The sequence below is a fragment of the Mobula hypostoma genome, chromosome 3 (genome assembly GCF_963921235.1).
Source record: "Mobula hypostoma chromosome 3, sMobHyp1.1, whole genome shotgun sequence".
Classification (NCBI taxonomy): Eukaryota; Metazoa; Chordata; class Chondrichthyes; order Myliobatiformes; family Myliobatidae; genus Mobula; species Mobula hypostoma.
In genome coordinates, this window is record NC_086099.1 from 15493307 (window position 1) to 15518075 (window position 24769).

A 24769-nucleotide genomic window follows, 5' to 3' on the forward strand; every position below is an offset into this window, starting at 1 on the left:
CTCTTTCTAGTCCTATTTTTAAATTTTTTTTAAACCATCTATGACTGATCTGTTTTTTAGAGAATGGGATATATTAGGCATTAAACAATTTCAGGATCTGTTTGAGCAGCTGTCAGTGAAATATAATTTATCAAATACCCACTTTTTTCGATACCTACAGATTAGAGATTTTTTAAGATCTAAACTATATATATTTCCTACCAGCCCGGATAAGAACATAATAGATGTAATTTTTAATTTGAAACCTTTTGATAATGGCTCAATATCTTATATTTATGGTCTGTTGTTGGGACTGAGAATGGCTCCTTTAGACAAAATTTAAAAAGATTGAGAGAAGGATTTACAGATTTCATTATCTGATGAGACCTGGAGGGCTATTTTCAAAATGGTTATTTCTTCATCATTATGTGCTCGTCATTCCCTCCTGCAATTTAAAGTGGTACAGAGGGCTCATATGTCTAAAGACAAGCTCTCTCATTTTTTTGCAGATATATCTCCTTATTGTGTCAGATGTAATAATGGAGAGGCTTCATTAATTCATATGTTTTGGTCATGTTGGAGCCTTGAAAAATATTGGAAAGATATATTCCAAACTTTTTCTGTATTTTTTAAAGTTAATTTTAAGCCCAATACTTTGACTGCCTTATTTGGTATTGTTGAGGAAAGAGCTATAATTTTGGAGCCTTCTCATTTGCAGGTACTGGCTTTTATTTCGCTTACGGCTCGGAGGGCGATCTTGCTTAAATGGAAGGAGGTTGCCCCCCCACACACACACATGCTCAATGGTTATGTCATGTTTGAATTTAGAGAAGATTCGTTGTTCGATTTCTGATTCTAATCAGGATTTTCAAACGTTATGGGGACCCTTTCTGAACTATTTTGAAAATCCTTGAATTGTTATTGTTATTAAAATATAGATCTGCGCTATTATTATAAAACACTATATGATAAAGTACTCTTTCTTTTATTTTGTTCTTTTTTTACCAACCAGCTTTGTCTTGGTAGTGGGTGTAGATTTTTTAATATAATTAACCATATTATTGTATTTCAAAATTCAATTTATTTTACTTGATTGATCATGAACATGGGATACTGTGATTGTATCAGTGTGATTTATATATAGTGCATTTTGTGCTACCTTATTTTGATTTATAATAAGTATCCTTTTGATTCTGTATTTGTGCACATGGAATTTAATAAAAATATTGGAAAAAGAAAGAAAGAAATGGTCCGAGGCAATGATTCCATTGATAGAAATGAACATTTGCAATTCAGCATTAATGCTAAAAGCTTCCAAATTCAAGGTTATTTCTTGTTGCTCAAAGGAGCAATTCAGTATTTCATTTGGTTAAGAACTCAATATGAATCAATTTTCATCTGGCAACAAAGGAAAGTGCCACTTGACAGAGTATAAATGAAAGGGACCAATCTGTTATGAGCATGGCTCAAAATAGTCACTTAATGACAGCGAATTTACCTGGACTCAATGTCTGAAGGCTGAAGCCAAAGAAATGAAGCAACACAGATAAATATATTAGTTCTGGAATAATCTCATGGCTTTTAAAGGACTCAACTATTTTTTAATTTTGTAGATACTTCTTTCTGTCCAAAATTCAAAGTAAATTTAATATCAAAGTATGTATATGTCACCATATGCTACCTTGAGAGTTCTTGCAGGCGCTTACCGGGAGCTAAAGAAATACAGTAGATTCTATGGGGACCGGGAATAAAAGAAATACAATGGAATTTAGGAGGAACCATACGTAACAGAGACTGACAAACATGAAACGTGCAAAAGAGGGCAAATCATGCAAATAGTACATTTTAAAAAGTCAATAAATAATATTGAGAACGTGAGCTGTAGAATCCTTGAAAATGAGTTGATAGGTGTGGAGTCCGTTCAGTGCTGAGGTGAGTGAAGTTATCCACACTGGTTCAGGAGTTTGACGGTTAGAAACATAGGAACATAGAAAATAGGTGCAGGAGTAGGCCATTCGGCCCTTCGAGCCTGCACCGCCACTCAGTATGATCATGGCTGATCATCCAATTTAGAACCCTGTACCTGCCTTCTCTCCGTACCCCCTGATCCCTTTAGCCACAAGGGCCTTATCTAACTCCCTCTTAAATATAGCCAATGAACTGGCCTCAACTGTTTCCTGTGGCGGAGAATTCCACAGATTCACCACTCTCTGTGTGAAGAAGTTTTTCCTCATCTCGGTCCTAAAAGGCTTCTCCTCTATCCTTAAACTGTGACCCCTCGTTCTGGACTTCCCCAACATCGGGAACAATCTTCCTGCATCTAGCCTGTCCAATCCCTTTAGAATTTTATACGTTTCAATAAGATCCCCCCTCAATCTTCTAAATTCCAATGAGTATAAGCCTAGTCGATCTAGTCTTTCATCATATGAAAGTCCTGCCATCCCAGGAATCAATCTGGTGAACCTTCTTTGTACTCCCTCTATGGCACAAATGTCTGTCCTCAGATTAGGGGACCAAAACTGCACACAATACTCCAGGTGTGGTCTCACCAAGGCCTTGTACAACTGCATTTGAATTTGGAAAAAATTAGAAGTGCGGTTTATGACCCTTCCAATAAATTTGAAAAAACTTGGAGGCCATTCATTCAGCATTTTCATTTGATGTAAGTTGACCATTTCCAAACTTGTTTTATCTCTCTGTACTGCTGGTTGAGAGGAGCGGAGTCATCGACACTAAGGTTTTCTTCTTTCCCATTTTTAAGTTGTTAGTACTGCCCAAGTCTTTTGTTTAGTTGACAAATCCTGTTTAGTCTTTTTTGGGATAGGGTTTTTTTTTTCTTTTTTTTTTCATGTTTTTTTCAGTTTTTTTTTGCTTTGTATTATTCATTCCTATTCTACACGATTGGGAGTTTTGTCAATTTACACTATTTGGTTTTACAATTATTTATTTTAACTGTAACAATGTATCTCCTACTATTTGTAATATTGCTATGTTATGTTTTCATTCTATGAAATTAATAAAAAGATTGAAAAAGAAAGAAAGCATAGCGCTTAGCATTATGCTTTACAGTCCCAGCCGTAAGATCAGTGTTCAATTCCTGCAGCTGTCAGTAAGGAGTTCGTACACTCTCCCTGTGACTGCATGCACTCCTCTGGGTGCTCTTGTTTCCTCCTACATTCTTACAGTTAGAACTGGTAGGTTTTGGGCACAAGTAGTGTGGCAACACTGGTGGCCCACCCAACACAATCATTACTGGTTTGTTTCAACCGAAACGATGCATTTCACTGTATGTTTCGATATATATGTGTAATAAACAAAGCTAGTCTTTTCAATCAGAGCAAAACTGTAAAGAGATTTTCTGAGCAAACATACTTCCAGAAAAAAAGTTATAATCCAAAAATTATCATTTAGAAAAGTTGTAAGTTCAGTCCAAGTTGTTTGTAGTATCCAAAGTATTGTATTGATGAAGAGTTATGGCATACTTATTTTCAATGGTTAGGGTGCTGAGCATAACATTTGGGAAGTTATATTGCAATTATATTAAACTTTGACTAGACCATATTTGGAGTATAACATTCTGGTCATTACATAACAAGAAAGATGTGGAGGCTTTTGAGAGCTGCTGAGGAATTCAGCAAGGTGATGCCTAGATTAGAGATATTAGCTGAGTGGTGGCCTGATAGAAGCATATAAAACTATGAGAGGCAGAGATAATATAACATGTACAAAATGCTGGGGGAGCTCAGCAGTTCAGGCAATATCTATGGAGAGGAATAAAGAGTCATTGCTTTGGACCAGGAGCCTTCATTGGAACCTGATGAATTTTGATTTTATCCTTACTGTTATCTAGAATGAGTGGGTGCGAAGAGGGTGCTTCCTGTAGTGGGAGAATCTGGGACCAGAGGTCATAGCCTCAGAATAGAAGGACACCCTTTAGAAGAGAGATGAGAAGAATTTCTTTAGCTAGAGAGTGGTGAATCTGTGGAATTAATTGTCACAGGTTCTTAGGCCAAGTCATAGGGTACATTTAGAGCAGAGGTTGATAGGTTCTGGATTAATCAGGGTGTGAAAGGTAATGGGGAGAAGACATGAGAATGGGGTTGAGGGGCATAATCAATCAGCCATGACAGAATGGTGAGCATACTCAATGGGCCGAATGGCCTAATTCTGCTCCTATGTCTTATGGTCTATCTCTTATGTCTTATTTTTCCAGCTATGAGCGAAAAGAGGCTGAAAGCATAATCGGTGGAAGAGCTTAATATCTATTTCTATGGGATTCTCTAAATAAACAGTGGGGGAGCCACTTAAAGCGGATAAGATTTCATAGTAACCCTGGCGGAATGTGGTTATGTTGCTCATATTATATCATTGAGGTTTGGAATGTTAATTCCGCTGTGTCTGAGAGTATGCAACTTGTATCACTAACTTGTATTCGACAAACTGAAAAAATAATTAGTAGATTTGTTTATAGCAGTTTTGGGTCAAAACAATTGCCATTTTTCTCTTTATTTACCTTGTTTTGCAGAGTCCTGATAAAATAGTTTATAAATCCCATTTCCTTTTCCCTTAATAGATCACTAATCCTTTTTGTAAACTGCTTAAAGTTATTTTGTTTCTGCTTAGCTTAGCCTAGTCCATGTCAGTCTTTGATTTCCTAAAATATTAATTGGAATCTGTATTTAAACTGCAAGCAATCCTGCTGGCTACTAATTTTAACTCCAATTCATAATGCCACAGTTAATCAATTTTCTGCTTTGGAAGTTGTAATTTCACTACCATTATAACTTCAGGCTTTCTTTCACTTCTTAAATAAATCACAGTTAACTTATTTTACCTCAAAACAATCTGCTTCCTGAGCATATTCTTTTCCATTTATAATTTGGTCGTTCTGCAAACGACTCGAGGGCCAGCAAAGATTTATATATTTTGTTAATTTCGAGATACAGTGCAGATTAGGCTCCTCTGGCCCTTTGAGCTGCATCACCCAGCAATCCTTCCTGCCTCCCGATTTAACCCCAGCCCAATCACTGGACAATTTACATTGATCAATTAACCTACTTGACCAGTATGTCTTTGGACTGTGGGAGGAAACCGGAGCACCCAGAGAAAACCCATATGTTCCATGGGGAGGATATACAAACTCTTTACAAAGGATACTGGGATTGAACTCTGAACTCTGACGCCCTGAGCTGTAATAGCGTCGCGGTAACCGTGACATGACTATGGCCTTTTTCTGTTAAAATCTCCAAGTGAAGATGGAATCTCTGTCATGGGGTAAGAACCTCACAGTAGCATAGCGGTTAATTGGCCATTGTAAATTGTCCTGTGATTAGGCTAGTGAGTGGTCTGTTCCACACGGAATCTCTATATAAATAAATAAAACCAGACCATTTGAGACTTGTTGCTGCATAATCCTGTCAAACTGCATGTTGAGGGGCTGGAGCAGTTTGGGAGAGAATGGCAGGCACGTTGGGATCTGTACTGGGTTGAGAGCTGGCTCCTCCCATCAGTGCTGCCCTCTAGTGTTTGCTGCTGGAAAACAAGCTGGGTTGCTTTCACCTCTGGCTGTGGGAGATGAGGAACTGCTGTGTGCTTGTTCTTGCAGAAAAGTGGCTCCAGGACAATATGCCATGCAACATCAGGCTTCAGGCCATGCCACTCAGGGACTTGTGCTAATGTTATATTTTTGTGATCGTTTGTACTATTGTATCTACAGTATATTTGCTGTGACTGTACAGTACTTTGTAAAAGCCTTAGGCACACTAGATTTTTATATGGTTTCAAATGTTATTGCCTTGACAGAGCTATGATCTCAGCATCATCAAAGTTGTCTAGGATCACCTGGAGAGACAGAAACAAGCGAGATAGCCAAAGCCTGCAGAAGAATTGTGATAACTTCTCCAAGATGCTTGAAACAATCTACCAGCTGATTTTCTTATAAAACTGCACGACAGTGTACCAAGGAGAATTGATGCAGTTTTAAAGGCAAAATGTGGTCACACCAAATATTGATTCGATTTAGTTTTTTACCGTTTACTGCTCTTTATAATTTTTTTTGATATTTAGAAATTTTTGATTTCATTTCGCTCTATGAATTTTTTTTACATGTGCCCCAGACTTTTTTACTGTATGTTTTAACAAAAGGTGATCCTCGCAAGACTGTGGCTATATTTCATTTGGAGTTAGAGGAGATTTGGCTTGTCAACTAAAACACTCACAATCTTCTACAAATGTACCTTGGAGACCACTCTGACTGGTTGCATCACCATCTGGTATGGGGGGGGGGGAAGGGTGGCGCGCTACTGTACAAGATCGAAATAAGTTGCAGAAACTTGTAAAATTAGTCAGCTCCATCATGGGCAGTAGCCTCCATAGCATCCAAGACATCCCCAAGGAACTGGTGTCTTAGGAAGGTGGTGTCCATCACTAAGGACCCCCACCACCCAGGGCATGCCTTCTTCTCATTGTTAACATTGGGAAGGAGTTACGGAAGCCTAAAGGAACAAACTCAGTGATTCTTCCCCTCTGCCATCTGATTCCTAAATGGACATTGAACCCATGAACACTACCTCAATACATTTTTAAAATTTCTTTTTTTTTGCACTACTTATCTTAACTATTTATTAGACATATATATACTTACTGTAATTCAATTTTTCTATTTTTATTTATGCATGTATTTCATTGTACTGCTGCCATAAAGTTAACAAATTTCACAATATATGATGGTGATATTAAACCCAATTCTGAATCTGAACAAACTAAAAAGGACATGTTCGCTTCTCGATCCCGCGAAGCTACAGAAGCCTCAGGACTCACACCACTAGGTTCAGGAACAATTATTACCCCGCAACTATCAGGCTCTTGATCCAGAGAGGATAACTTCACTCAACTTCACTTGCCCCATCATTGAACTGTTCCCACAATCAATGGACTCATTTTCTAGGATCCTCCATCTCATGTTCTCCATATTTATTGTTTATTTATTTATTATTATTTGCACAGTTTGTTGTCTCCTGCACTCTGATTGAACACCCTAGTTGGGCAGTCTTTCATTGATTCTGTTATAGTTATTATTCTATGTGTGGGCACGTGGCCAAGTGGTTAAGGCGTTTGACTAGCGATCTGAAGGTTGTGAGTTCGAGCCCCAGCCGAGGCAACGTGTTGTGTCCTTGAGCAAGGCACTTAATCACACAGTGCTCTGCAATGACACTGGTGCTAAGCTGTATGGGTCCTAATGCCCTTCCCTTGGACAACATTGGTGTCATGGAGAGGGGAGACTTGCTGCATGGGCAACTGCTGGTCTTCCATACAATCTTGCCCAGGCCTGCGCCCTGGCGAGTGAAGACCTTCCAGGCACAGATCCAAGGTCTCTCAAGACTAACGGATGCCTTATTATTCTATAGATTTGTTGAGTGCAGATGGCTGTTCTTTCTTTGCGAAGATCAGGAGGGAAGAGGAGTCCTCAGGAGCGACGGCACGGTCGTTGGTGACTGTAGAGGCCAATTCTGGATCTGCAATGTCTAGTGCAGTAGGGACACGGGAACAGCTGGGATGCAGGCACTGGGTAGTAGGATCCTTCCTGTGTCTCCTTTTCTCTACACCAGTCACTCTTCTGGATTCCTCAAAATCCTTGGCTGCTCTGTGGATCAGCGTTCTCCAGCAGTCTCTGTCACAAGCCAGTGGCTGCCACTCATGGACCTCGATATTTGCCTGAGAGAGCTGCTGCTTAAGTTGGTCTTTATACCTCTTCTGCAGGGCACCACGATCCCTCTTGCCCTGAGAGAGTTCTTCATAGAGCATGGCTTTCGGTAACCTGGAGATGTCCATGCGAGACACGTGGCCTGACCAGCAGAGCTGCTGGAGCAGCAAAGTGGCTTCAATGCTTGGAAGCTGAGCCTTCTCCAGGACCTCATCGTTGGAGACAAGATCCTGCCAGCTGATACCCATGATGGAGTGGAGGCAGTGCTGACGGAAGTGCTTGAACAACAGGATTTGCTTGTGGTACAAGACCCAGGCTTTGAAGCCTTATAGCAGTTCTGTGACGACAACAGCCCAGTACACCTAGATTTTTGTGGACAGATGCAGCCAGTGGTTTTTCCACATGTGTTTCTGGAGGCATCCGAAGGCACTGCTGGTTCTACGAGTCGATTGTCTACATCCCTTACTATCGTAGTGTGATTGGAGATGACACTGCCCAGGTAGGTGAACTACTCAACATGGTGAGAGGGAGGTCGTCAATGGTGATCTGAGGTTTGTTTGTGAACACCATGAGGGGGCTTCTGGTGGAGGATCATTGTTTTCTTCAGACTGATCGTTAACTCGACAAGCCCTTGCAGCCTTGGCAAACAAAGTGACTGCAGCCTCTGTGTGTGTGACAGAAGCACAGACGTTCGCATATAGTAGCTCAAGAATGGGCTCTTGCATGGTTTTTGTTCGGGCGAGAAGGTGGTGGAGGTTGAAGATATTTCTGTCAGTGCGGAACTGAATGTAGATGCTCTCCAAGGTGGCCTCATTCGCTTCCTGTAGTATCATGCTGAAAAAGATGGCAAAGAGCATTGATGCCAGAACACAGCCTTTTTTTACGCCAATACTGATAGGGAATGGGTCAGACAGGTCACCGTTGTGCTTAACCTGACCGCTTTGGCCTTCATGGAGCTGCTGCAAGTTGATGAGGATTTTCAGGGAACAGCTGAGCTTCGACAGAATCTTCCAGAGGCCATTGTGACTGGCCGTATCAAAGGCCTTGGTTAGGTCAATGAATACTGCATACAGTCCCACATTCTGTTCGTGACATTTCTCCTGTATCTGGCACAGGACGAAGATCCTGTCGGATGTGCATCTGTTCACTCTGAATCCTCACTGACTCTCTTTGGCAATGGTAGGGATAATTCTGTCCGAGAGAATTCTGGTGAGGATCTTCCTGGTAGTGGACAGCAGGGTAATGCCTCTAGTTTGAGCAATACAGCTTCTCCCCATTGTTCTCGTACAAGGAGACAAGTACAGCATCCCCTAGGTCATTTGGGACTGAGTCTTTCCCCCAAAAGAGTGGAAACAGGTTTGTGAGTTCGCTCTGGAGAATATCTCCACCATTTAGTAGGCTTCTGCTGGGATCCCATCAATGCCTGGGGCTTTATGGCATTTCAGCTTGGAGGTAGTGGCTTTGACCTCGTCCAGAGTTGGCAGGCCCTCAAGCTGAAGCCTGACCTCATGCTGGGGGATCATTTCAATGGATGCCTCTTTTACGTAATTATTGTTCCCGAAAAGGCTCTCGTAGTTCTCTGCCTATCGCCTCTTGATGGCTTCCTGTCTGTTGGTAGGCTGGAGCCGTCGGATGAGTGAAGGGGGGCTTGAATCTGACAAGTCGGACCATGCACTATGTGCAACGATTCGTGAAGGCTCTGTATTCTACCTTGGCTGCTTGGTCATCAGGTCTAGACAGCACCACTTGATGGGAGGAGCATTTCTTCTGGAGCAGAATTCAACATTGTTTTCATCAAACCAGTCCTTGTTTCCTCTTGAGGAGTACCCAACTACCTCGACAGCCGAATCTTGGATGGCCGTCTTCAGGTGCTCCCATTTCTTTCTGGTGTCGAAGTCTGCACTTGGGGAGCCTTTCCTGTCCAGTTTCTCCCTTAGCTTGATCTGGAATACATCTCGGAGGCCAAAGAGTGCATCCACCCGGCGTCTCTTCAACCCTGATCTCTCTTCCTTATTGCTGGCTTGATAACCAGTCTGACTGTGGTCCTGACCAGTCTGTGATCCATATAACAGACTGTGCTCAGCATGACCCAGGTGTGTTGAACATCTGACACATCTTTTTGGTTCACCAGGAGGTGCTAGTGTTTGGATCGGGGGTGTCTCCAGGTCATCTTGAACTGGCTTTCTGTTGAAACAGTGTATTTGTTATAACCTGGCCTAATTCTGTGCAGAGCTCCAGGAGCATTCTCCCATTGTCGCTGCGGTTTCCGACACCATGATGACATAAGACTCCCGGCCATACCTTGACATCTCTACCCCTTCTGGCATTGAATTCGCCAAGGACGATGTTCTTGTCTGCCTTATTTGTTTCCAACAGGAGGGACTTCAGCTCCCCATAGAAGGCCTCTTTGACAGCAGGGTCTGCCTGCAGTGTGCTTACAAGGGTGACAAATTGGTTGTTTTGCAATGGGAGCCACAGGGACATAAGTCGATCTGAGCACCCGACCGGTAGGCTTTGAAGCTTATTGATGATGGTGTTTTTGATCGTGAAGCCCACCCCCAAGAGTTTGTTCTCGTTGCTGCTTCTACCTGACCAGAAGGGAGTGTAGCCTACGCCGTGGTCTACCAAAGATCCTTGACCTGCAAATCATAGTTTGCTTATAACAACAATGTCAATGTCCAGCCGAACTAGTTCTTGTGCCACGAGCGCTGAGCGCCTTTGGGATCGGATACCTTCTGTGGAGTCCTGCGTTGTGCATACATTCCAGCATGCCATTTTGAGTTGTGTTCACTACTTTAATTTATCTTCTTTTTTCTTACCACTTGGGTGAGTTACCCGTCTGCCACAGAGAGCCAACCAGGTTGTGGTGAAGCAAGCTTCCTCTGGACCACTTTTTCTAGGTCCGCCTCCGTCCGGAGTAAGCAGTGCTACCCCTGATGTGGGCTGCTTGGCCACTCAGAGGGCTGCCTTATGTTGTTATTGCCTCAGGTCGACAGTCAGATGACCCATGTGTCCAAGCCGAATACACACAGAGTTGAGACTGCCACTTCCAGTGCCATCTAACACCTGGCATTTCACCACTTCTCCATTGCTGTAGGACTTTTCTTCCTACCTGCGCTGCGTAGGTTTGTAGTGAGGGTCAGTGCAGATGGACTGATTCCACTCTCTAGGCCAGGGGATATTCCACAATGGCACAGTGGGCTGCGACAGCGGCTGTGACCTCAGGGTTGTAGGTTGAATATCGGAGTTTTCCTTCTCCTCGGCTGGCTGCCAGCTGAGGCTGATGAGCCCAGCCTGTCCACCCAGTTATATCGCTGGACACTTGGTCGCGCCATAACATAGCAAACTCAGTAAGAACAGGGTCACCATGTGAAGGCGTTGATATGGGCACAGAAGTGTAGGAGGGGCCATATGTAAGTGACCTGCATGGCCAGCCAAACAGAGGTCCTGCAGCCATCACTACACCTGGAAAGGAGAGTCTATGGGAGATGTTTCACCCTCCTTAAGTGGGCAAGACGTCCAGCCCAGGACTCACTCATCCCCATAGATCTGGTGAGTATGCCCACAAGAAAAGGTTTGTATATGGTAGCATATATGCACTTAGAACTTTGAATTGCACACAGAAAGGTGTTTTTATTGTTGTCATGATATATTGCTAGGATTATGTGCAGATATCAGTCATGATATCTGAAGGTCCTTGAAAAGAACCATTCAAAATCATTTTTGCAAGTGACTTCTTCATTCAAAGTTGATTTTTACCACAAGTTCACTCTTGTATCTTTACTTAAGGACACCCACCCTGGCCATTCTCTCTTCTCCCCTCTCCCATCGGGCAGAAGGGTGCCAAAAGCACGCATCTCAGGCTGAAGGACAGGTTCTATCCCATTGTTATCAGACCCTTGATTGGACCTCATACGGTAAGATGGACATTCACAATCTACCTCATTATGACCTTGGACTTCATCCTCTACCTCCTCTGCACTCTTTCGGTAGCGTTTACGCTTTAATCTGCATTGTTATTGTTTACCTTATTCTAGCTCAATGTACTGTGCAATGATTTGATCTGTATGAACAGTATGCCAGACAAACTTCACTCTATCTTTGTACATGTGACAATAATAAAGCAATTCCAATTCCAATACCAATCATTCAGAAAGCCTTCCACAGAACATATGAACTTTTCCTTGCTGGTCAGCCGCCAGCTAGGAGGGACAGCTTTCTCTTTGGTATCTTGCTCTCCCTTATCAACTTCAAGGGCAAAGCCTTTCTCTTCAACCCAGGCTATTGGTAGATGGAGAATGCGACACCACTGAGGCTGATTAATGGCTTGTGGCTCTCCTCTTGTGATGCCTGTATGTGGAGAGGGTCCAGAGGAGCTTCATGAGAATGATACCAGGAATGAAAAGGTTCATGTATGATGAGCATTTGATGGCCCTGGGCCTGTACTCACTGTAGCTTAGAAGAATGAAAGGGAATCTCACTGAAACTTATTGAATATTGAAAGGCCTAGATAGAGTGGATATGAGGAGGATGTTTCCAGTAGTGGGAGTGTCTAGAATCAGAGGGGACAGCCTCAGAAGAGAAGGATGTCCCTTTAGAACGGAGATGAGGAGGAATTTTTTGCCACAGGCAGCTGTGGAGGCCAAGTCATTGGGTACATTTAAAGCAGAGATCGATAGGTTCTTCATTAGTAAGGGGATCAAAGGTTACAGAGAGAAGGCAGGAGAATGGGGTTGAGTGGGATAATAATTCACCCATGATGAAATAGCGGAGAAGACACAATAGGTGGAATGGCCTAATGCTGCTCCTATGTCTTATGGTCTTATGGTTTTTCCTGAAATATGCTTTCTATACATACCTCTGACCACCATGAGTGTGGGTGAACTGGTAACAAAGGATCTGTTTGGCTATATGAGAATTTGGCATGTGTACAACATGTCTGATCATTGCGAAAATATGCAGATTACCTGAATTTCAGGATCCCTCTGGTTTCTAATAAAATAGTAATTTTATTGCTTTCCTGGCCACTGTCACATTTCCTTTTCACACAGCTATGCCTTGGGCTTGCTTGATTGATATTTCTTAAAAGATAGAGTTTATACGAAAATACAAAAAAAAACAGATGCTGGAGATCTGAAATAAAGACTGAAAGTGCTGGAAACATTCAATGGGTCAGGCAGCATTTCTGGAAAGAAATCCAGCCCTTCCATCTAAAACTTGAAGGAGCTATGTTGGCTCTGAAAGCATGGAAATTCTTGCTGGCTGCCCTCAGATCAATCCTTGCTGATTTGATTTGATGCAAACAATGTATTTGTGACAAATAAAGTTAATCTCATTCTTTATCCTAATGGGTGGAAGAGAGACCCCAATGATCCTCTCGGCAGTCCTGTAATCCATTGTAGGGACATGTGACCTGATGCCTCACAATTCTAGTACCAGATGGTGGTACAGCTGGTCCGGACTCTCGATGGGGCTCCTGTAAAAATTGGTTAAAATGGTGGGGCGGGGGAGAAGCCTCACTCGCTTCAGTCTGCTCCGGAAGTGCAGACACTGCTGTGCTTTTTTGGCCAAAGAGGTGGTGTTGAGGTTGTCCATTATGTGCACTCCTAGGAACTTAGTGCTAACTTCGAAACATAAAAACATAGAAAACATACAGCACAATACAGGCCCTTCGGCCCACAAAGCTGTGTTGAACATGTTCCTACCTTGGAACTACCTAAGCTTTACCCATAGCCCTCAATTTTTCTAAGCTCCATGTAACCATCCAGGAGCCTCTTAATAGACCCTATCGTTTCCGCCTCCACCACCACCGCCGGTATCCTATTCCACACACTCACCACTCTCTGCGTAAAAAAACTTACCCCTGACATCTCCTCCGTACCTACTTAAAACTATGCCCTCTCATGCTAGCCATTTCAGCCCTGGGAAAAAGCCTCCGACTTTCCACACGATCAATGCCTCTCATCATCTTGTATACCTCTATCAGGTTACCTCTCATCCTCCGTCGCTCCAAGGAGAAAAGGTCAAGTTCACTCAAACTATTCTCATAAGGCATGCTCCCCAGTCCTGGAAAAATCCTTGTAAATCTCCTCTGCACCCTTTCTATGGTTTCCATGTCCTTCCAGTAGTGAGGCAAACAGAATTGAGCACAGTACTCCAAGTGGGGTCTGACCAGAGTTCTATATAACTGCAACATTACCTCTAGGCTCTTAAACTCAATCCCATGATAGATGAAGGCCAATGCACCGTATGCCTTCTTAACCACAGAGTCGACCTGCATGGCAGCTTTGAGTGTCCTATGTACTTGGGACCCCAAGATCCCTCTGATCCTCCACACTGCCAAGAGTCTTACCATTAATGTTATATTCTGCCATCATATTTGACCTACCAAAATGAATCACCTCCCACTTATCTGGGTTAAACTCCATCTGCCACTTCTGAGCCCAGATTTGCATCCTATCGATGTCCCGCTGTAACCTCTGACAGCCCTCCACACAATCCACAACACCTCCAACCTTTGTGTCATCAGCAAATTTACTAACCCATCCCTCCACTTACTCATCCAGGTCATTTATAAAAATCACAAGGTGTAGGGATCCCAGAACGGATCCCTGAGGCACACCACTGGTCACCGACCTCCATGCAGAATATGACTTATCTACAACCACTCTTTGCCTTCTGTGCTCTTAACTCTCTCCTCTCTGTGCAATGAGGAGTGGTCAGTCTGCACTGTCCTAAAGTCCAACATCACCTCCTCGGTCTTGTAGATGTTAAGACTCAAGCTGTTGTTCTTGCACCATTCTACCAGCTGCTCTCCCTCCTCTCTACACCATCTCGTTGTCATTGTTGATGAGGCCAACCATTGTTGGGTCACATTCAAACCTGATGATTCGGTTTGAACTGGATCTCGTAGTACAGTGATACGTCAACAGTGAGGACAGCAGAAAGCTGAGCACACAGCCCTAGGGTGCACCGGTGCTCAGTGTGATACAGACATCCCACCTCTCCCGGTAGTTCTGGGAGTCTCCCGCATATTGATAGTGACACCCTGATGCCTGCAAATTATATACAATATCCCTGAAACCGATTTTTTGAGAGCAAGCGAGAGAGAGAGAGTGCCATGGCAGAGCGTGCCAAAAAAAAAATATAAAATGTACGTCACCCCAGACTACACTAAAGTGTACCCCTGCCTAAGAGGGGTCAAAATAATGACAGTGTTGCTCACTGCACTGTTTGCAACAGTGACTTTTCTATTGCCCATGGTGGGTTAAGACTGAAAAAAACATGTTGAGGTGAGTTTAACAGGTGTCATTCGTTCATTAGCATAGCTAACGTTATTTAAACTAGCTGGCCAGCTGCTAAGGAGCTACTCTATTGCAGACATCCCACCTCTCCCGGAAGTTCCGGGAGTCTCCGGCAAATTGATGGTGCTACCTTCCTGAAATGAGTTTTTGCAGGGTTGGATGTCTGACGATGGAGCTAGAGATGTTTCTGTAAACATGGACTAACTGTGGCCTTTCTGTCAAGAAGTCCAGGATTCAGTTACTGTACAAAGAGAGGTCTTAAGGCACTTGACATCCAGAGAACCTCTGGATCACAAAAGCATCAGGATCCAACATACATTCATATGATGTAATGAACTATAAGTTACAAAGCTCATAATGACCAACAAAACTCAACAATAAAAGCTGCTGTTTTTGATTATTTCCAATTAATTTAGACCATGAGGCATAGGAGCAGATCATCCCATTTGGCCCATCGAGTCTGCTCTGCTAATCAACATTGGCTTATTTATTTTCCCTCTTAACCACACTCTCAGCCTTTCCCCGTAACTTTGATGCCCTTACTAATTAAGTACACATCAGCTTTTGCTTTAAATATGCCCGATGACTTGCCCTGTACAGGCATCTGTGACACAAGGAGTCCATGGAACTCAGGTTGAGAACACCTGATCTCAGCTTTCAAAATGCAGTAGGGTACAATGAGATCCTCCCCCCCTACTCTTTAAAACTACAGAGTATTGGCCCAGAGCTATGAAACACTCCTCATACATTAACCCTTCCATTTTTATTCTGAGGCCATCTTCATTATTAATCTATTGAACTCATTATTTATTGTCTATGCATAAATCGAATCCAAGACATTTTGTCTGTGTGACTGTACATCTATGTGATTGTGTCGTTGAGTTCACTGTTGCAATCTGGACGTTGAGTTCCTGAACATAATTCTCACAGTGAGTACAGATTACAGACCATTTCCTCAAAATGCAAAATACCGTCTGAAATCAGCTACTAGATTCTTCTAAAAAAATAAAAGGCTGATTTTAATGCATCTTTTTTAGAAAGATTAATTTCTCAAAAAGCTTTAACAGAAGGGATTGCTGTTTAAGGCCAAAGGAACACATAATTCAAATTTACTTAGTCTGATCAAACCATTCAGGAATTGAATAACATTATGCCACATTGCTACAGCAATTTCAAGAGAAGTCATTTTCCATTTTAAAAAAATCAATAAATAAAACAAAATGTTGCCTACAGTTTGGGGATTGAAATCATATTGAACCAGAGGTATAAGCAGATATCTAAACACTAAGGAAGTTCTTCATTTTTAGAGACATAAGCTTTCCAATAAGGCTTTGAATGTGTCCTCTTGTGTACATATAAGAGGATGGATTTCCTCGATGGAGAATGCCTGTGAGTGACATTGTTTAATGTGGGGAGGCAGATTGATGGGCAGCCTCCATAGGGTCATTGAGAAATCGGGGTCAGGGTCCAGTGGTGTGGAGCGGAAGATGACCGGGGACCCTTCACCACTGCAGCCTTCCTTCACCTTCACTGCCGTTCTGATGCGTCATCATCTTCCAACAGCTCCACTGTTGATATCCTGGCTGGATCGCTCTTTGTCTGGAACCTACCTCTTGACCTTTGCACCTTGGGTGACCCTCTCAGGAGCTAAGCATTAGATGGCTAAAATCCAGACGGAATCACTCCCAGGACCTCAGGAACTCACAAGCCTCTCCACTACGAGAAGGTGGCCATCCTTGGAGAAGACCGATATAACACATTTGAAGGAATGGTCTAGAAGAAGTGAAGGGTAGTTTTTCTCAATGTTTTGATTAGTAATTTTCACCACGGATTATGGAAGTTTGCTGGGCATAATTTGGCTTTTTCAAATCCTTCTTTATTTAGTATGTCACCAAAGACACACACAACTTTTTACAGATGTATCTTAGAGAGCATTCAAACTGGCTGTATCACCATGCGGTATGGGGGTGGGGTGGGGGCGCTATTGCATAGGATCGAAAGAAGCTGCAGAAGATCAGAATGGTAATCCATGCAAAGAGCCAAAAGAGATGGGGGAGTTCTGAAATAGATTTTTTTTTGCTCAGGAGACAGACAAAGTCTATAGGAGTGAGGCAAAGCAGCATTGACTTCATGAACTCTCTAAAGATTACAGAGGAGGGGGGATTTGCTGCGCTGAGGCAAATTAGGGTGGATAAATCCCCAGGGCCTGACAAGGTGTTCCCTCAGACCCTCTGGGAGACAAGGACAGAAAATGCAGAGGCCCTAGCAGAGATATCTAAGTCATCCTTAGCAACAGGCAAAGTACTGGAGGATGGGAGGATAGCTAATGTTGTTCTGCTGTTTAAGAAAGGCTCTAAAAATAAACCAGGAAATTATAGACTGGTGAGCCTGACATCAGTAGTGGGAAAGTTACTGGAAGGCATTCTAAGGAACCGGATATATGAGCATTTGGATAGACATGGACTGATTAGGGATTTACAACATGGCTTCATGTGAGGTTGGTCATGTCTAACCAATCTTACAGAGTTTTTTGAGGAAGTTACTAGGAAAGTTGGGGGGGGGTGCCCGGCACTCGGCTGGGGGCCGTGGTTGAGTGGTCGGCAACTTGGGCCGGCTCCCTCACCGGACTTAGTCTGGTGAGGAGTGTATGAGGACACCCAGCAGGACCGAAAATAACAAGACCTGACAAGGGGTGGATGAGCTCCTTGTGAGCCAGCGGCCATCTTCTGTGGAAGAGATTAAAGCCTCACCACATATCTACAAATCATATGCTATGCACCTAGTTAGAAGAGATATGATGAACTTGGGCGCTGCACCGTGTGCCTGGACCTGCCCAAGGCCACCGCCCGAGGAAGGGCCGAGCTTGAAGAAGCGGCCGCGGCTGGAGGCCGACACGGCCTCGGGCTCGAGTTCGGCGGGGGTGGTGGTGGGCAGTGCCAAGGTGGCCAGCGAGAACAAACAGGAGGAGAGGCTGTACTCGGTGCTGCCGCAAGATCGAAGAAGATGGAGGTGCATAGCCGCCAACCCTGGATTCGGGACGGCACCCACTGACTGACTGACTGACTAGGAAAGTTGATGAAGGCAAGGCAGTGGATGTTGCCTATATGGACTTTAGAAAGGAATTTGACAAGGTCCCGCATGGAAGGTTAATCAAAAAGGTTCAGTGACTCAGCATTCAAGATGAGGTAGCAAATTGGATTAGACATCGGCTTTGTGGGAGAAGCCAGAGAGTGGTAGTAAAGGGTTGCCTTTCTGACGGGAGATCTATGACTAATGGAGTACAGCAAGGATCAGTGCTAGGTCCGTTATTATTTGTCATCTGTATCAATGATCTGGATGATAATATGGTTAACAGGAGATATGCAGATGACACCAAGATTGTGGGTGCAGTGGACAGTGAGGGAGCCTATCAGAGTTTACAGCTGGAAAAACGGGCAGAAAGATGTCAGATGTAATTTAATGTAGACAAGTGCAAGGTGTTGTACTTCGGCTGGACTGACCAGGGTAGATCTTACACAGTGAACGATAGGGCACTGAGGAGTGCTGTAAGGGATCTTGGAATACAGGTCCAGAAACAGGACCAGTTTCTGTGCTGTACTTTTCTATGACTATCACTCTAGGACTTTTGCTGGAAACTCATTCCACACTCTCACAACCCTCTGAGTGAAGAAGTTCCTCCTCATGTTCCCCTTAAACATTTCACCTTTCACCCTTAACCTGTGACATCTGGCTCTAGCCTCACTCAAGTTTGGTGGGGAAAGTTTGCTTGCGTTAATCCTATCTACAGTACTGTGCAAAAGTCTTAATCATGTGGGAAAAAAATTCTTTAAGGCAAAGATGCTTTCAAAAATAATGAAATGAAATGTTTCTGAATATCAAAAAATGCATTATAAAGTGCATTAAACAGTAAAAAATTAAATTAAATCAATATTTGGTGTAACCATCCTTTGCCTTTAAAACTACTTCAATTCTCTTAGCTATACTGTCCTGCAGTTTTGTAAGAAAATTGACTAGTAGGTTGTTCCAAGCATCTTGGATAACTTGCCACAGTTCTTCTGCAGACTTTGGCTATCTCGCTTGTTTCAGTCTCCAGATAATCCCAGATAGCCTCAATGATGTTGAGATCAGGGCTCTGTGGAGGCCATAACATCTGAAAGTACATAAAAAATCTAGGATGCCTAAGACTTTAGCATAGTACAGTATACCCCTCATAACTCTGTATATCTCTGTCAAATCTCCCCTCTTTCTCCTTTGATTCAAGGAACAAAGTCCTAACCTCTTCAATCCTTCCTAATAACTCAGGTTCTCAAGTGTCTGCAACACCCTTGCAGATTTCTGCTGTACTCCTTCAATCTTTTCTCTAGGTAGATGGCTAGAACTTCACACAATATTCCAATTTCAGCCTCTTCAACATCTCGTACAATGACAACATAACATCCCTATTCCTGTACTCAATACTTACAGCATTTTGTTTTTGTTTTATATTTCCATAAGACCATAAAATATAAGAACAGAATTAGGCCATTTGGCCCATCAAGTCTGCTCTGCCATTTCATCATGGTTGATCCATTTCCATCTCAGCCCCAATCTCTTGCCTTCTACCTGTAACCCTTCATGCCCTGACTAATCAAGAATCTATCAACCTTTGCCTTAAATATATCCAGTGGTGTATGTGGCCTCCATTGCCACTGTAGTAATGAACTCTCGAGATTCAATACCTGCTGATTTTTTGTTTTCTATATCTGGTATCTTGGGAAAAACATTTGACTGAATCTTCAACATCTTTCTTCCAAAATAAATGAGAAGTATAAATAAATATTAAGGTTGAAGAGATAGAGAAAACCAACATCAGTACTGCAAGAAACCCTCCTACTAAGGAGCTGGTGGTAGACCTGAGGAGAGCTAAGGTACCGGTGACCCCTGTTTCCATCCAGGGAGTCAGGGTGGACTTGGTGGAGGATTACAAATACCTGGGGATACGAATTGACAATAAACTGGACTGATCAAAGAACACCGAGGCTGTCTACAAGAAGGGTCAGAGCCGTCTCTATTTCCTGAGGAGATTGAGGTCCTTTAACATCTGCCGGACGATGCTGAGGATGTTCTATGAGTCTCTGGTGGCCAGTATTATGTTTGCTGTTGTGTGCTGGGGCAGCAGGCTGAGGGTAGCAGACACCAACAGAATCAACAAACTCATTCGTAAGGCCAGTGATGTGGTTGGGATGGAACTGGACACTCTGACTGTGGTGTCTGAAAGGAGGATGCTGTCCAAGTTGCATGTCATCTTGGACAATGTCTCCCATCCACTACATCATGTACTGGTTGGGCACAGGAGTACATTCAGCCAGAGACTCATTCCACCGAGATGCAACACAGAGCGTCATAGGAAGTCATTCCTGCCTGTGGCCATCAAACTTTACAACTCCTCCCTTGGAAGGTCAGACACCCTGAGCCAATAGGCTGATCCTGGACTTATTTCCTGGCATAATCTACATATTACTATTTAACTATTTATGGTTTTATTACTATTTATTATTTATGGAGCAACTGTAACGAAAATCCAATTTCCCCCGGGATCAATAAAGTATGCCTATGACTATGACTATATATTGTTTCTGGTTAACTGATGAGATGGGGACACATTTAATGTAAAATCATTAAGGCAGTTTTGTGCCAACTTTAACTTGAATAGTCCTGCACAAAATCATGGGCTGCAGGGCTTGTTCCTGTGCTATATGTTCTATAGTTAGGCATCTGAGTAACTGATCACTTTGTGTAAGGTGAGAGTCTGTGGTGTTGCTATTATGGGTCACCTATCTATCAAGAGAGTGGAACTGCCCTAGTGCAATCACTTTGCCACTTAAAAAACTCTCCCACACATCTCTCTTTATGCAGTTTGTTAGGGCATATTTTGGACTTAGGGTGTATAGCAAAATATTAACTTCAACAACCAATCATTAGACCTGAACATGAACTGTAGATTAAATTTGAAATACAGCTCTGGGCATTAGGTTCATACAGCTGTGATCACCAGTTAATTGAAAAAACAGACAATGCTGATTAACGTTCATTTTGGGTGTCTGGAGTGTGGGTGCAAAGAAGAAGGTTTAAAAGTTATATGTAATTCAAAGGAAGCATTGTAGATACAGTATAAATATAGAATTGTCCTTTGATCTTTAGCATATAAAATATCATGTAATATTGGGTCGAACAGGCCTCTTCCTTCAGAGAGTGTCTCATTTTTGTCGAATGAAAAACTATTTGATATCTACCAGTTGCATCTCCCTGGTGACGTTGTTCACATTGCTACAGAGTTTACATCATCTTCACAACTTTTAACATCATCATTGGATAAGATAGACAAATAATCATCCACGCACATGAGATAGTGTGACTAATGAGCTAGAGGCATTTCCATTTGACAATTATACTACCTCAAGGGCTCTTCATCTCATGTTCTCAATATTTATGGCTTATCTATCTATCTATTTATTATCTATCTATTTATTTATTTTTGCGCTTGCATGGTCTTTTGCACACCGGTTGAAAGCCAAGTTGGTGCAGCCTTTCATTGATTCTATCATGGATTTATCAGTATGCCCACATGAAAGCGAGTCTCAGGGTTGCATATAGTGACATACATGTACTTTGACAATAACTTTACTTTGAACTTTGACCTTTAACGAAAACTTTTAAAAAAATCTTCAGCTCAGTGTCCTTCATAAATTCTAGTCTTTAAAAAAGCAGGAGATGACTAATTTAAGTTGCTATGTCTTTTCTTTTTGGACATAGCACACCCGGCAAAGAATATAACTAAATATTGTAATATATTGTTTAAAAATTATGATTATGTGCAGAAATAGAGGAACAATAGACTATATTCATTACATGTAATATATTCATTGTAAGGAGTAAGCTGCTTAGGACAAAGATGAGGAGAATTTTTTTTTTGCAGATGGAGGTGGATCTTTCAGATTCGCTATACTGGAGTGTTGTGAAGACTCATTCAAATCAGAGATCGATAGATTTCTGGATATTAAGAGAATCAAAAGACAATGCAGATTGTGCACATAAAATGGTTTTGAGCTTGAAGAACATCTCTGACCTTGATAAATGACAAAGCTAGCTCGAAGGGCTGCTTTAACAGGTACTTCATATGCACTTATGTTTTGGTATATAGATTGTCTTGATAAGGAACAGTTTGAAAGAGTTGTGAGAACATTCAATGTGTGTAGAATTAAGGAAGGTCTGAATGATTCAGCCAAAGGCAGCAAACAGAGAGAACTCATCTTTTCAATGGGAGCATCTATAAACTGGTGTTTTTACGAGATCACAGATATTGGAGATACAGCTTTTAGCAGATTTTACTAAACTAAGTGATGTTACTGTGGGAATACAGGAAGATATAAAAAGGCTTAAAGAATGGTTCGATTCAATTCAAGCTAAATATAATAGAGTAACATATGAGGTGATACATTTTCATAAATGGAAAATAATGTTATTTATTGTTAGGAAGATGGGAAATTAAATCAGGCATTTGGTCTGCTGATAATGTAGATTTAATGTAATCTATGTAACTCAAGGTACATTCCGAACTAAAAGTATTGTACTAAGAATAAACAAGTTGACACTAACTTCTTTAAAAAATAATAGCATTATTCATAAGAGCAGAGATTGATAATTTCATAGTAATTGTTCACTTTGTTTACTCTGGACATCTGACTCAATCATTATCCAAAAACAATGGAGAGCAACTCGTTTTTGTTTCGTAAATAGTATTCCAACTGGTTGCATCATCATCTGGTTTGGAAGGGCCAATGCACACTATCAGAAAAAGCTGTAGAGGGTTGCAAACTCAGCCAGCTCCATCATTGGCACTAGCCTCCCCTGGAGGTCTTCAAAGGCAATGCCTCAAAAAGGTGCATCCATCATTAACCACCCTCCTCACCCAGGACATGCCCCCTTCTCATTGCTGCCATCAAGGACCAGGTACAGGAGCCTGAAGCCACACACTCAATGTTTTAGGAACAGCTTCTTTCCCTCCAACATTAGATTTCTGATTGGACAATGAACCCATGTGCAATACTGTTCTTTTTGCTCTCTTTTTGCACTAATTACAATATTTAATTATAGCTTGCAGGTCACCCTTGGGCAAGATGTAGCACCTGCTTAGCCCCTCAATCATGGTCACGTGAAGCCATGGGATTAGGTGGTGGATGATCGTATGAGCAGATGGTGTATATCACAAGTCCAGGTTATGTGATCACTGACACCAGGCAGACAATCTCTGAAGGGTATTGACAATGGCTGGGGTCACCTGTCTTGTAAAGACACTGCCCAGAAGAAAGCAATGGCAAAGCACTTCTGTAGAAAAATTTGCCAAGAGCAATTATGGTTCTGAGACCACGATCGCCTATGAAATACAGCATGGCATGACACATAATGATGATGATGGTACATACTGTATACATTCTTATTGTAATTTAAAGTTTTTTTTTATTATTATTGTATATGGCAATGTACTAATGCCACATAACAACAGATTTCATGACACATGCCAGTGATATTAGACCTGATTCTGTTTCTGATTCTGCATTTTACATCACTCAGATAGTAAAACAGATTTTATTTTCTTTCTGCCACCATCAGTTAAGGTATTTAGCGAACTTTAAAGCTGTAAAATAAAGAAAGATGTGTGCCTACTCCTCTGATTTCACTGAGTATACTTGAACATTAATTAATGCCATGCCTTCAACAACTTTAAAATGTGCTACACACATGAAATGCTGGAGAAATTCAACCAGTCAGGCAGAATAGACAGTCGATGCTTAAGGGTGAGACCCTTCATCAGGACTGTTTGAACATACATAGTGTCAAAACTAGTGTCCTGAAACAGTTCAAACACAGAATATGCCTGGGGATAGTGAAAAATAACTACAAACTCAAAGCCTTTTCTGTTAGATACAGGGACATTGCTGAGATTTTACAGATTTTTAAATTTTGCTTATTAAAGATTTTACCTGATGCAATTGTTTCCATAATAATTGTTCACATTAACCTATAATGATGCATAGAAAGGCTTTATTATTTTTTATATCAGATCCATACATAGATAGCAAAAGGTTCGGTAAATAAATAATTGATCATTTATATTTCTATTAATAACAGCAAACATAAATATTTTAAAAAATCTTCAGAAGTGTACTGTTAATACTATTTTATGCGCAAATCTGTGTAATTATTTTGCATGGCTTTATACTATCCTTGAGAATTAAATTCAGTGAAATTATTTTCATATTTTTCTTGTGAAACTTACTTTTCTTCCACAATCTGCTTTTGGTATTCTTCATATTCTTCCCTGGTCATCCCTGCTGCAGCCGCAGGGTCTGTGGAACCTCCTTCTTCTTTATTTCCTTCATCTCCACCTCCAAGTCCTAAATTCTTCACCTGCCCACTCACCATTGATTTCAACAAGAAAGACATCTTTTATTAAGGGGATAATTAATTAGATTTTAAAGCCACAAATACAAAGTATATGTGAGGAAAATGAAGAGAGAGCCAGTCAGTCTTCTTGGCTTTTACAGTGAAGTGCCTTTGAGAAAATGCTTTGCGTTTGGTAATCTGGATTAAACCATTGAACTCTTGAATCTTCCAGAGGCAGATGGTTGAGATCACGCTGCACATTCAATATTCTCCACCATCTATTTCTGTTAACGTTTAAGCTAATGTTTGCAAAAAGCCCCTATCTGTGGAATCTTGCTTACTTTTCGATTTAACAAAATTC

At 41.9% G+C, this 24769-nt stretch overlaps 1 protein-coding gene across 1 annotated transcript in view; it reads right to left on the reverse strand.

Moving 5' to 3' along the window:
- Positions 1-24468, reverse strand: part of cplx4a (complexin 4a) — a 50414-nt gene extending 25946 nt beyond the window's left edge. The window contains exon 1 of the mRNA XM_063042049.1: positions 24302-24468. Coding sequence (XP_062898119.1) covers positions 24302-24468 — 167 coding nt within the window. The remainder of the gene's footprint in view (positions 1-24301) is intronic.
- Between the last annotated feature and the right edge of the window lie 301 nt (positions 24469-24769).